This window comes from Melospiza georgiana, chromosome 6 (assembly GCF_028018845.1).
Source record: "Melospiza georgiana isolate bMelGeo1 chromosome 6, bMelGeo1.pri, whole genome shotgun sequence".
Taxonomy (NCBI): domain Eukaryota; kingdom Metazoa; phylum Chordata; class Aves; order Passeriformes; family Passerellidae; genus Melospiza; species Melospiza georgiana.
This window is the reverse complement of record NC_080435.1, coordinates 20153743-20168235: the sequence shown is the minus strand read 5'-3', so window position 1 is coordinate 20168235 and position 14493 is coordinate 20153743. Positions and strand designations below refer to the sequence as shown.

At 38.9% G+C, this 14493-nt stretch overlaps 1 protein-coding gene across 6 annotated transcripts in view; it reads left to right on the top strand.

Annotated features, from left to right (window-relative positions):
- Positions 1 to 14493, top strand: part of SBF2 (SET binding factor 2) — a 229334-nt gene that overhangs the window by 138738 nt on the left and 76103 nt on the right. For all 6 annotated transcript variants that reach the window (XM_058026340.1, XM_058026338.1, XM_058026343.1 and 3 more), the window contains exons 14-16: positions 1395 to 1599; positions 3882 to 3991; positions 5430 to 5579. In XM_058026340.1, coding sequence (XP_057882323.1) covers positions 1395 to 1599; positions 3882 to 3991; positions 5430 to 5579 — 465 coding nt within the window. The remainder of the gene's footprint in view (positions 1 to 1394; positions 1600 to 3881; positions 3992 to 5429; positions 5580 to 14493) is intronic.

The following is a 14493-nucleotide window of genomic DNA, read 5'->3' as shown; positions in this document are numbered from 1 at the left end:
CTACCAAATGCTGCTAAGTTCTGGGGTTTCTTTTGTGTTCTGTGTGTCTTTTCTGATGATGAGATTTATTTGTATCATTGTGACTGACCTGCTCCTTCACTACCACTAAGTCAGTGACTTCACAGGAGCACACACTGGTATTCACTAACTCTATGACTTTGTGCATTGAGAATTCAGATTTCTGGTAGTTTGTGCATGCACCTGTCTTTGAGTAAACACAGGTGATGAGTAACGCTGCTGAAGCTGTGCCTGGAGCTGCCTGATTTTAAACAGATTGCTTGATGTGTTTTGACATCTTGTTTCACAGTTGTAATAATCACAATATTGTAGCTGTGACAGTTTAGATACAAGGGAGAGACAAGATCTGTTGGGGATGGATAATACTTGCATGAGTCTTGCTGGCACAGGTGGACAATCCAAGGCATTGGACCTTTAGTTAGCCCAATAGCATGTACATCTGACACGACATTTGTGATGTCCAAGATAAAAGTAACTTTTCCTGTGTATTTCTTCTGAATCTTTCCTCTCACTTAAATGGATTTTGGAGCAATAACTCTCCTTTTCTGGAGTTTTCTGCCCTCTGTCTTCTGTTACTCCCTCCTGAGTCTGTGTTCCCTTTCTCTCTCTTGTTTCCCCTGGCATCTGCTCCTCTCGTGCCCCTGGATTTTTGGCTTGTTCCATAAAATTTTCCTTTGCAGAGAATGCATGTGGCTAAGTAACTGCTCTGTTTTGTCTGCTGTTTCTCAAGTTGATGCACTTGATCTTCTTGTTGCCTTTTGCTCCTGTAAACAACAGTATTAAGCTCCTGTTTACAAGTTTTCTTCCAAACTTATTGTGCATTTACAAGAGAGCCCTCATTGATGGATAGCACTCTTTGGCAGTGGTATGTAGCCAGTAACAGCATAGAGTCAAATTGGACAGCAGCAAATTCAGATGTGATTAATGGTAACCCCAGAATAACTGAATGAAGAGATGAAAACACCCCATTTTGTTTGATTACTGCACCCTGGAAATGTGAGCTGTGATCCTGTGCATGGTGGTAAATAGCGTCTCTAATGAGGAGCTTGACTGTCGCACCAGTTTATATTCAAGTCCTTAATAGTCATTAATTTGCATAAAATCAGCATAAGTTAAGCAGGGATTTTGTTTTGCACTTGTTTTGAGTTTTGCACATTGACAAAAATAATTTTATAAAAACCTTTAAGAAAGTTGATAATATTAATGAGTCAAGGGCGACATGAATATGAAACATTTTATTGATCATCTGCATTAGATATTTGACTTCTTAGTCTTTCAGGTGTGGGAGATTGTGCAGACAGCAGCAAAACTCGGTGAGGCAGACGGTAGCACTGCAGGATTGCTTTTGTGCGTGACGCTTTGCTCTCGCCCTGCAGGAGAACCCCAACCCGCACATGGCGTTCCAGAAGGTGCCGCGGCCCACGGAGGGCTCGCACCTGCGCGTGCACGTCCTGCCCTTCCCGCGCATCAACGAGGGCCGCGTGCAGGAGCTGCTGCAGGAGGGGCTGGCCAGGAGCCAGGGCGCTCCCCCTGCCACCCGCGGCGACAAGAAGTGCGTGGTTCCAGCAGGTCCCCCCGTGGGTATGTTCATTTGTGCCTGGTGCTGGTGATTAGCATTTCTGCTAATGTGTGGTGCTCCCTATTTCGTGTTCATATTGTGTTTTTCGTGGTCGTGGCAAGCTGGTGTGTAGACTCCAGTGTTTGCCTTTGCCATTCTGAAAGCCCTTTTTAATCTGCCTTTACTAAGGCAGATATTGTATTATCTGCCTTCCTCTTTACTAAGAAGTCAAGCATCCTGAGAGTGAGGGGTGTAACTGCTAATAACAGAAGTGGATTTGATCTGAATTAGATGTTGAGTTGAACAATTAAACCAGATATTGTACTCAGCCAGGCCTGTTTAATATCACCATAGGTCACTCATAGCACTGGCTGAACCAAGCTTTGAACCGTTTGAGTTCCTCTCTGATACCCAGTGAAAGGCATGTAAATTACTGGGAAAAGGCAAAGGGCAAAGCTAGCATCTGTCTCAAAAGAAATATGCTTATATTTAAGCATAAAGAGCAGATGAGGACATTGTAGGCCTGTCGTTTTAATTTTAATGCCAGAAAGTTCTATTACTCATAGTCATACTCATCGTTGTGAATGGTGGCATAAACCAGTATGGTTAGTCAACTTGCACGTGAAGAGCTTGCAAAACTTTTGAAGGATGGGCTAAGAATTCAAATCCATCTTTGAAAATTACGTATCTAACCAAAAGACTCCAATGAATTCTTTCCTTCTCTACTGCTTTTCTTCAAATAAGGTATGGCACTTGCATAGGCAGGCTCGCCTGACTAGGCAGCAGCTCTTCAGAAATTAATTTGGGAACTTTAATGACTGTAGGGCAAACATGACCCAGCGATATCAAGCTACTGCAAAAAAGCCAAACATCTTAGTGGGATGTATAAACAGGATTGCAGTCAGTGAACCCCATGGAGGAATCTTTTCATTGTGCCCAGTAAGACCTCAGCTGGATGTTTGTGTCCATGTTTGGACACTGGAAGGCTGTCTCCATTTTTGGCTCTGTTGGAGGGAGTCCATAAGAAAGCAACAGGAATGACCAGTGGTCCAGAGAATGTGACCTACAAGGAAAGATGGGGACTTGTTTAGACTGAAAACTAGGAGACTGAGGGGACACAGAATAGCAGGCTTCAATTATACAAGAGACAGAGAGAAAAAGAAGGGGAATAATCTGTGATGATAAGAAGTAATGGGTTTAATTGCAGCACAAAAATAGAGTTATTTGTCAGCAAGGCATGGTAAAATGAGGATGGTGAGGCAGTTGAGTGGATTTCTTGTGTAGCCATGGAGTGAGTCTCTCTTATCACAGAACATTGGGAACATATTAGACAAACATGAGAAATAACATAAATAGAGTTGATCCTGTCTAGGGACAGCAGGGTGAACTAGATGGCCTCTTGAGGCCCTGCCCAGGCCTGTTTCTCTTTGGGTTTATGCAAGAAGAGGATGAACTCTCTTCACCTGCTTTGCTGTTGACTGTATCATTGAATCTGATACTTACAGAAAATTTAAAGGATGTGTGGTTGCGTTCTGTTGTCTTTCTTCAGAAGGCTAGTTGCAAGAGAAGGGGCTTTTTTTAATAAATTAATTTCTGTGTCAAAGCAGGGGGTTTGCTGGTTTGTTTTTTTTTTTTTCCTGAGGAACAGCTTTCACTATTACACTCCCTACTGAACACTGTCTCAGAATCCTTGGATATAAGTAGCTCATTATTATCTACTAGAAAGGCATAGCCTGAATTAAGTTACTATTTATTTGATATTATAGAGAAAAAGAGAATGTTAGTTCTTGCTTTCTGAATTTTGTTGTAAAATCAGGGCAAAACAGTTGATTAAGAAAAAAGGATCTCAACAGTTTGGAATCAAGATAAGAGAACAGGTTTGTCAGGTTTAATTCCATGTTGCAGAATTCTTGTCATGGCCATCTAAAAATAGTTATCTACTGCTACAAAATATGCAAGGCTATGTAACTCACTGCAGATCACACACATTTATTATTAATTTGTGGTTTTTTATGTATTTCATCAGTGTGTTAGAGGTTATAATCTCTTTGTGCCTGTATGAGACAACAAGAACAAACAGATAAGAGAATCAACTAATGCAGTTACAATTCAGAGCACTCCCCTTTTCAGATGGAATAGGAAAACCAGAGATTTGAGATCTTGCGTTCCCATCTGCCTGCAAATGGTATTTGCCTAACAACATAAAAGGGAGGACACAGTAATTGTTTTTTTCAAGAAATTTGTGGTATTCTTTGTGGTTCTTGCAGGCATTTCACAGATGTATATTCTTCTTTTTCTTTGTTAGTTTCCATAATGGAAAAAGGAAGCACAGTTTTCAACAGTGCTCAAAGGCTGGAAGTTGTTAGAAACTGCATCGCATTCATTTTTGAAAACAAATTTCTGGAGACTGAAAAGGTAATAAAATGAAATTTTAACTCTCCTAAATTACTCTCTATTCTGTTAATGAGCAAATGTACATCACAAAGTACATTTTGAAGTCTTGCTACAAATGCTAAGGATTATTTTGGCCATTTAAATGAACGAACCAAGCAATAAAAATCATCATCTAAATACAATATTGTGTGTAATACGAGGCTAATGGATTTGAAAACCTGTTTCTAATCCTACATGGGTGAGTTGAAAACGCTTTTTGCAAAATTCATTACTCTTGTAAGTAGCATTGTCCGCATAACTTTTTTTAAGAGGTGGATTGGTCTAGCAGCATTAATTAGAAGGAATGCAAACAAAAGGCATATAAATGTGCTTTGGTGTTTAACAGCCAATGCTCCTTGGAAATATTCAGTACAGTCAATTTTGCTGGTTTTAAAAGCCAGTAATATGATAGAACTCAGAGATGAATATAAATATTTGGCATGTCTGCCTTCACTGAAATGTGCTAGTGTACTCTTATCCCTGAGATTCTTATTTTCTCTTCACTGAGAAGTTGCCAGGTTTTGTACATGCTGTCCATAGAGTTTTCTGTTATTGATTGTAGAAAAATCACTCAAACTTACAATCAAATCTAATTCTACAAATGAAATAATTATACATAGAATTATTTTAAGAAGTACCACCTGTATATCTCTGATGCTGTGCAGATCAAGATAGAAAATGAGCTTTGCTTAATTTATGAGTTATGGTGTCACATGGGAAAAGTCCTAATCAAGTGTGTAACACTCTTAAAGAGTTTTTACCCAAGCAGAGCACAGTAGTTTTTAACCTCATTCAACTTCCAGACACATGAGCAAGTTCAGTGGGTTTTTTGTCCCTCTATATGGTAAATTTTTCCTTAGCAAATAGGCTGCCTTTTCTCTAGCCTAAAGGGCCACAGCTGGTAATCACTGTTGTAGCATTTGCTGCATCTTTAAAACTTTGATATAAATACTCTGATGGCCCTGGTTTAGGATAAACTGCATGACAATCTAGTGGCCTCACTGCTATGAGAGCTATGCCACTCCTAAACCCATTTGTCATTCATTGCTTATCCCAAAATGTGCTGCTCAGCCTTGACAGGCAAACTCCAGTCCTGGCCTGGCTGTACAGAGCAGAGCACTTGCTTTCATCCACAGTAATCCATTTCTGATTTCACATCCATTGAATGCCTGGATTTCTATTTACAGATGTAGGTGAGAAATGCTGTTTAATGCATTTGGGAAAAAAAATGGGAAAAATTTAGTACTTGGTAACTCAGGCTAAATCACCCATTATGTGAAAGTTGATAGTCAAGCTAATGGATAATTTCCAGAGCTGTTCTTTACTGTCACTTGCAGTTTTTTAATAAAAAATGAATGCTGTTCAGTGTGAGTAGAGCCATTGAATTCCATTTCCATCAGTGAGATGTTGCTCTCTGCAGACCCTGCCTGCAGCCCTGAGAGCCCTGAAGGGCAAAGCAGCTCGGCACTGCCTGACCCAGGAGCTGGGCCAGCACGTCAAGGAGAACCGAGCCATCCTGGACCACCAGCAGTTCGACTACATCGTCAGAATGATGAACTGTGCTTTGCAGGTACAGCATGGCAGGGCTTTGGTCTTGGTTGTCTTTCTCTTCTTTAGGATTAGGACAAGCAAAATTGCTTAGAGGAGCAAATTTGCTTCTTGTGGAGAAGCAAAATAATTAAATTACTCAACCGCATCCTACAGTGATGTGGGAGATACTGCTTGATGGTGGATTGAGGATATTTTGTTGTTGAAAGAATAAAACATTCAGGTCTGTACAGATCTGCTTGATATGACAAGCAGACAGAAAACTGTTCCTACTATTAATAACTTAGATACAATTTAGTTTTGATGCGTAGTAAAATGATTTAACTTAATGGCTTGAAGTGCTTTATTTTAAATGAGTGTGTCTTGGCTTTTTCCAGGTCACTTTCAACCCAGAGTTCCTAAAATGTGTATCAACCACTGGTCACTTAAAATTCTCAGAAGTTTGCCTTCCTTGTTTAAACAGAGTTTAAGAAAGCATAGTTTCTGCTTCTGTGACTCATGGTACAGTTCTGCTTGTTACACTTTGTCAGAAACTCACTGCAAGTGTTTGCAGTTCATCTCCAAATTTAACTCTACTGACAAATTATTATGTGCTGAATAAGCATCAACATATGGGGCAGCTACCTATGAAAGCAAAATATGTGGGTGACTTCTTTTGACTTTCATTTCAATATTTTGTCCTTTTTACCTTCACTTGTTCTCAATTCATCATCTGAAATATTTTATAGTCTTAAATGTTTTCTTACATGCCTCTTGTCTGAGAATGTAGAGGTATTTTTATTAGCTTGTAATGTGATCACATTTGGTTATAATTTTTCTTTTGTTGACCCTGTCTAAGTTATTGTATCAAATTAGGGACTTGATGGAGGCCTTAGTATTTTAATCCCACTCTCCTCAAACCTAAAACCCACTGAAATTATTCTGCAACAATTTATAAGAGGTTGACCCACATTTTTTAAAAGGTGAGTGCTAAATGCCACTTTCACTGAAGTGTAGAAATAAATTAACATTAACTGAGCAAATGCCACCTCAGGTCACCATCAAATGCAAGTTTTGCTGTCTGTTGCCTTTTTTTGTTTGTTCACAGTAAGGTATTTTTCTGCTATTGTGAAAGAAGTCCATCTTTGTCTGAGCAGTGTTCCTAAAAGCAAAACTACTGCAGTCAGCAGATGAAAACTGAAGTTGATTGGCTAAAATTACGCAGCACCTAGAATCTGCTTTTTGACACAGTTCTTCACCTTTTCCAAGTCCTAAATTTAGCCTTAGAGTTGGAAGAAAAATTGAATTTATCTGTGAAACTCTATTTCTCTGTCCAAAATCATGACTAATGGAATATTGCACCTGCTGTGTATTCCAGAGCTAGAAATTTTCTTTCAAACCAGAAGGCAGGATTGTCTAGACATGTCACAGATTTTGCTTTTACTTTTTCAATCATTCCTTGGTTAAAAAAACATCCAGATGTTTTTAGACAATAGGAACAAAATACAAATCCCCTTTATTTCTGTATCTTAGAGAAATGATAGCAGAAGAAAATGAAATTTACTTTTCTGAGGAAAGAAATACTGACATCACCTTTTAATAAAATAATTAAAGCAAATTTTGCTCTGGAAGAAAAGCTTTTCTTCCCATCTCAGTGATTTCAAGGCCCAAGAAGGAGCTCAAGTTCAAGGAAATGAATGTGACTAAAGAGTTACTGAAATTAAAATAGGCTTGTTTTTCTTCAATAAAAATTAGGCTTATTTTCCTTCAATAAAACTAGCAAATATAACTCAAATTATGCAGGGGAATTACTGGAATTGTAGATCAAATAAGGAGGCACAGTTTCTATGTCTCCCTCCCCCCACCAAGAGTATTTTCATATCTTTGAAAATATGAAATGAAAGTTTTCACTTCTCAGAAGTAAGTATGGCCAACATGAAAACATCTGAACTCCTGACACTGGGCAGTGAGTTGGAAGCAAGTATTTTTAACATCTACTTCTGTGACATATGAAGTTATTTATTAAGATAAAACCATGAGTTATAATTTGTCTGTGCACTTTGCTCAAGTGTGTTATTTGAAACAATGTGTAAATTGTGACATTTTGGAGCTTCCCTGTATCACTTCAAGAAAAAAGAAGTTAAATAAGTTTGCCCTTGCTGCAGTGGGCTGCAGCAAGTCAGCATTTTGCTGTAGACACATGAATTCTGTTAGCTGCAGGTCATAGGACCAAGTAATTTAAGCAGTGTCTGTTAAAAGACACAAAAACCTAAGAATTAGAAGAGATGCAGGTTGGCCATTTCTAGGAATTCTTTGTCTTACTGTGAAGTGCCAGGTGTTACAAAATCAGGAAGATTGCACTCTGCAAGTCTAATGCAGAGCCCTCCATTGCTAGTCAAGATTTTTCTGATTGTCTAGTGGCAGGTGTTTTCATTTAGTAGAATTTAATCTCTTTTTTAGTGGAGTCCACAAAAATAAAGGTCAGATGCTTTTTCAGAGCCCCTGTATACTCATTTTGTGCATGAAGAGCAGTATGTTAACAAAATGCTTGTGATAATCCCACCATGTATATTTTTGCTGGTCTTGTGTCTGTCTGGCTTGAGAAGAGATTAAGGAAGTGGAATAAATTGCTCCTACTATTGCTTCAAGTGAATAGCTGTTTGATTTTAGTGAACAGTTCCTCAGGCTGTATTTCCCCAAGAATCTGATCTAGCCATTTTGCAGCTGGGAAGAAGTGAGGGTGGTATTTTACCAATTTCTCTAGAGACGGCAAAACTTGGATTTGCCACATCTCTGGTGGTTGTCAGCTTGAGTTCTCTCAGTCCAAGAGGGACATTGTTTTAAACTGTTTTTCTTTCAACTGATAACAGGTAGAACCTGCAGATTGTAATAGGCTTATGATTTGTGGAATAGTGTTTTAGAGTTTCATGTTAATCTGCCTTCTTTAGCACCTGTGGTATACTGTAGGAGGCCTTACAATTAAGTTAAAGTGAGGTATGATGCAGCAAGTCAGTATTCAAGTGTTAAACATGCTCTTCTGTGTCTGAGAGGTATTGGCAATTACTGCTGCTGAAATAGAAAAGAGAGAAGTATTTCTGATAGTTTTTAGTAGTAGGAAGATCAAAATTACCTGGAGATTGTAATGGTCATGGATGAAAGCAGATACCTTCTGATGAGGACAGGTAAATTCCCAGTCACTTTATTTTATCTCTGCTAGGAATTATCACTGACCACTTGCTGAAAACTTTGTTGTCGTGCTCTGATTAAGACTTTTTCCCCTGAAAAATCATGTCCTGTGGCAAACATTTAAATCAGCCTGTCTTACCAGAGTGATTATTACCTTTGCTAGAGGAGCAGGAGCATTGTGTTCTGTTCCATATGTTGTATGATTAAACTACTGCTAAAAAAACTGCAGTGTTGTGACAGCTTAACATTGATTGGCAATTCAGTTTATTCAAACAGATACTACTGCAGATAAAAATGTGAAATTATAGCTCTAAACACTATTTCAGTCAGACTTGCTCTCCTCTGCTGTGGTTACCTCAGAAAAATTTGCAGTTCCACATAAATTGCTATTTCAAACATTTTTCTTTATGTTTTAATTTTCTATAATAACATCTGCAGAAATCTCAGAAAAAAATACTTAACTTTTTGCAACTAAAAAACCCTTTTTTTTAGAAGGGAAACACTTCTATGTAATTATGTTTTCAACAACACATTGTACTTTTAATACTTGTTCAGAAATCATGGCAGAAACCATCTCAAGGTTCAATTTGCATATTTCTCCATTTATTTATTGCAGTCGTAACTTGTCCAGAATTTCATTTGTCTGTCTAACTTTCCTCTGGCAGCAAAAGTGAACGCTGTATTTTGAAATGTAGTTGCACTTAATTTGGTAAATTAAATGGTAGTAAAAGCAAGAAGAGGCCTGAATGCTTTGTGGGGATAGTATTTGATGACCTGAAATGATTTTGATATTAAAAAGATATTCAAAGCAATTTGCATAAATTATTTAACAGTAACAATTAGTCTTCCTAAGAAAATTTATTTCTGGGGAAAGATTCTCTTCAGATAATGCAGGACACCTTTGTTGGGTAGTTGGAACAGATGAAACTTTGTTTCAAAGGAAGAGCTCCAGGATGCTGCAGTACAACACTGCCTCTAAGATGTTGGTCAGTAATATTGCCTAACTGCGTATTAATGCTTTTGTTTGGCAAATGTGAGTCAAATTGGAAAACACATCTGCCCCAGACATCTGGATTATCAATCTAAATGTGGTTCAAGTGGAAAAATTGTGCATAAAACTGATAAATACGTAAATACTCAAAATTCTGGTCTTAAGCTGCAGGGAAGGAGTGAGGTCTTCTTGTGATGTGATTTAATCTGACAGCTACAGAGTCACCAGTGCTGCTTTGGGACCTGCTCCAGTGTCACATCTGTGCCAGTAAACACATGTTGTACCTCTGTAACTGAGAGAATATCTTTAATAGTCAACTAATTAGTCATTGTTTCAGTGCTTTAGGTAGATCACTGTGGCTTTCCATAGTGGCAACAACCAGGTGTTTATCTTTCAAATAGATTATACTGAATATTCTAGAAGTATACTTGTAGTGTACAGTGTGAAACACAACTTAATAGCAACCAGGACAAAATTAAAAATGTAACTTCTATTAGATTACAACAAAGGCACATCTGGGCCATCATCTGTTCTCCAACATTGGCCAGAAGCAGATGGAAGATAATACTGATTTATTTTGCCTCTAGAACTTTGCTTGTGATTCTTCTGTGTCACTTCAGTGACTTCTGTCACTGCTGTGCCACAGTGTAAGAAGGGCCTCTTTGTAGCACTTGCTATGCAGTCTGTTGTGAAAGAAACTTTGATAAGCAAAATTAAAAACAGTGGCATTCTATAACTAATACTAAATTTATTTTTCTAAGGCAAGTGACTTTTGTATTGTATTTTGCCACCAGATAAAGTTTAAAAACCTATCAGTCAGTTCTCAGAATTCGGAGGTTTGCAAATACTGTTCAATAACAAGAAAGATTTTATTATTCCTGAGAGAAAATCAGCTTGGTGTGTGTGTCATATGATTCAAATTCTTGGCAATATGAAGGTTACATGAGATAGCATTTCTCATATTTTATGTTGAAAACTATGTTGCTAAACATCTTTATTTTGGAGGGTTACAGTAGATTTCTCCCCTTTTGGATTTTTATTTCGTGACCTGTCTTTTGTTACTCATTTTGACTTGCATTCCTGGAAGCAGAGTCTCAGAATTCATGTTTGAAAAACAGCACTATTTAAAAATATTTAGAGGTATTTTAAAGCATAGAAGGTCATGAAGAGAAAGGACATGAAGGACATGAAGAGAAATCCTGAGAGTTCAACAGGTCCACACTTAATTCTACTAATTCATCAGTAATTATCAGTTTGAACTTTCTCATCATGTTAGATGTAGTAATGGTATTATTTAAGTGAGGGGGAAAGGAGATTCCCGTGTTTAAGGCTTGGGCTTCAAGCTTCCAGGTTTAATTCTGTATTGTGCTTAACATTATTTTGGTATGGCTTTTTGGTCACATCATATGGTTTAGACAAAACCATGTATCAGAGGATACATGATTTCCAAAAAGTTGAAATAACAGCACTGTCATCCTGCTGACTTTTTAGAGATCTACCTATAAAATTCTGGACTTAGTAAAATAAGTTGCTATTCTTGAATATTTCTGATAATGTCTTTTTCCCAGGAGGTTGCACAGTACCAGAATATCATTGTACTGACATTGAACTGTTAGTGCTCACATAATTTCTCTGAAAAAAACAAAGGGAAATACACTGTAAAAGATTGTATTGTTGATCAGTTTTCATTTTTCCTTCCTTTGCTCTGAGGAACATTCTGTTTGTTATACTCATCATAGGATGGCTGCAGAGTCCTGGGAGATTGCAGTCAAGGGTGTCTCTTTGTCAAACCCAGAGAACAGAGTTGATTTCTTGGCAAGGCTACATCATGGGGTGGGTGTGTGTGTGCTGCTGTCATGGCACTGCTTCCCTACCCCTGCTGGAAGGCCAGTCATTATTCCCTACACTGCAGGTGCCAAGAGAGGTGACCCCTTTGGCACGGCAGCAACCATTCCTTGGGCCAGGACTCTCCCTGTGTCAGTGACAGTGTCCAGGTAATTCCCTGTGGCATCCTTGGGGACATTAGTGTGTGCAGGGGTGTCCCCAGCGAGGTGTCTGGCTGGTTCTGCCTGTGTGCCCATGCCCCAGGGGGTGTCTCCAGCTCTGTCAAACTGCCTCTGTGGTTTTAGCAAGGATGGGTTTTTGATGACCAGGCAGCAGAAAATCATGGCTGCTTGTCACACTGGGGCTGTGTCAGCAGTGCTGTTCAGGAATGAGCTCGTGTGTGGCAGGGAAATTCCTAAATTGCTTTTTTCCTGCAGATTTCTGAGCCCCTGCTTCTGTTAATCTTGACTTCTGCAAGGACCTGCCCTGCATGACTATTGCACAAGACTCTTAAAGAAAGGAAAAGAGAGGGATTAGCAGAAATGAGAGTCCCATGGCGTGCTGTCCATTCCTGCATCTGCCTTCAACGTCCCTCCCCTCCCTCCTGGCTTCTGCCCACAACATGTTGTGTCCACACAATTCCTCCTGCCCTCAGTGTGTGCACATCATGTGTAGAGGCATGCCAGAGCAGGGCCAGCCTTGTTTTAAGTGTCTTTGCTTAATATTGTACAAAAATATCAAATGATAGGGGGGTGTTTTTTTTAATACAAGAACAAGCAGAGCTACACATGAGCAGTGGCCCCAGCAGCTCCTCTGGCTGGTTGCAGCTTTGGGGCTCACAAGGGAATTTCCCTGAGCAGGGTGAGGAGAGTGCTACAAACCCATCCATCCCAGATGGGTCTCTGTGCTGTTGGGCAGCTGGAACAGGCTTTACTCAGGCTTTACTCAGGCTTTACTCTTCGTGGATGTCTCCTTGTTGCTGGCCTTCAGCAACCCTCTCCCATTTGCTGCTGGTGCAGGATGTGCTCCCCTGTGTTTGCTCACACACAGGTACCTCACTGAAGCCATGGAGCTCCTTGGAGTGTTGGCATGGTAAGCTCTGACTGCTCTGAAGTGATCATTGCTGCTAATTGTGGCCTTGTGGTTGCCAAGTGTCCCTAATAACTCCATGTTCTGAATATTTTTGGTCGTCGTGATGAAAAGCAGACGTGTTTGTGCTCTGCTCACTGCTGTAAATAAAACAAGTCTGGCTTAGGAATTGTGTTGGACTGCTGTGCAGTTGCTCTCCAGCCTGGCTGGGAAGGAGGTGAACTGATGAAAGGTGGTAAAAAACAAACCAAAACAAAAAGTCTTTCATGTTGGAAAGAAGAGGCACTTTGCTGATATTACAGGCTATGTGAAATCAGTGACTTCTGTTTTTATAGTTTTTATATCTCTAAAAAGGAGGAAGTAACACATGGAATTTTGCTTTTATCTAAGATGTTAGGTATGTTTATAAAGTGTATTTCAGTATAGGTCCATCATTCCTTATAGAAATGTGTATAAAACACTGTTAATTATGTGTACATGCACTTCATCTGCTCTGAGTGCCATTCAGTATGTACAAATGGCAGAATATTGCATGGTATTGATTTGCTGTAGCCATGCAGTGACTGCACCACATGTGCACAGTCTGTTTTTAGGAAAAGGAATTCCTGTGTGTTGTGGTGTCTGCTCTTCCTTTCCCTGCACTTCACCCTTCAAGCAGCTGGTAAGCTCAGGTGGAGAAGCTGCAGTGAGACATTTCTGCAAGGTGTGCTGCCCTGGCCACCAGGAGAAACATGCCAGGTGGACATGTTTACTTTGTTGTTTCTATAAGGAATTTTATGAAGTTTCTAAGTGTTTGATTTTACAGGAATTTGCATAAAAATTCCTAATGGGTGGCTGCAAGAGCCTCATTATTTTTCACATGCAGCCATTTCTGAAGCAGACAGAAGATGGAATATCCAAAGCCTTCTAATCATTTGGCTGCTGTCATGTTTGCATAACCTTTGGTTTAAACAATTGAGATCTCAGCAACTTGCATTCAAAAACTGAAGTGTGGTGCTGAGATAAATACCATAAAACACAGCCAGTTCTGGGGTTTGTCAGTATCTTGTGTAAACTTTGACAAATACATTAATATGACAAACAAACAGTAGTGAACTGTGTGACATTTTAGAATGATTTCTAAAGAAAAAGGCATAAGGATCAATTCTTTACAGTAAAAGAGTTACCTCTGCTGTTACATTAAAAGTGTGTGCCATTCTAGAACAAGAGCACAAAATAAAGGTGTAAACAAAAGAGCATTTGACAATCTGCACATGTTGTAAAAAATTCTTGCAGCTGTTCACATTCTTTTTCAATATTACAGCCCAGAATTATGACTTAAATTAATTGGCTTTTAGGATTCATGGAAAATGCCATGTAAACATGCTTTAATGAGGATTATTTTTAGTAATTCCCTCCCTGTACTCAGTCACGGGGGCAGGCTTTGGAATCTAGTGATCCAACAAAGTATTTAAAAATTACTTTACCTAATGTCTATAGATAAAACAAACAAACAAATCCTACAAGCCCCTTTCTCCACCTCTCCCCTAGTTCTTGAACTCTGAGGTCCAAAACTCCACTTGGGAGCTAAGAATTGGAATTGGATGTTTAACAGTCTAAAGACCCACAATGTTTGTAAATAAACAAATTGATTTAATTTTCTATACAGATTATTTGACTTTTGAGGACAAACCCAGCTTCTTTTGATTAAATTAAGTCCTTTAGTCAGTTGAACACCTTGTAAAATCTTTACTTGGAATGTTAATTGGTTAAACATCGCTTTAGAGAATACAAATCCTTTGTTATACCTAAGTAAATTCCATACAATTGGCATGTAATAGTCTCTATCTTTTTCGAGTATATGGAATGAAATATCTTTCTAGATCTT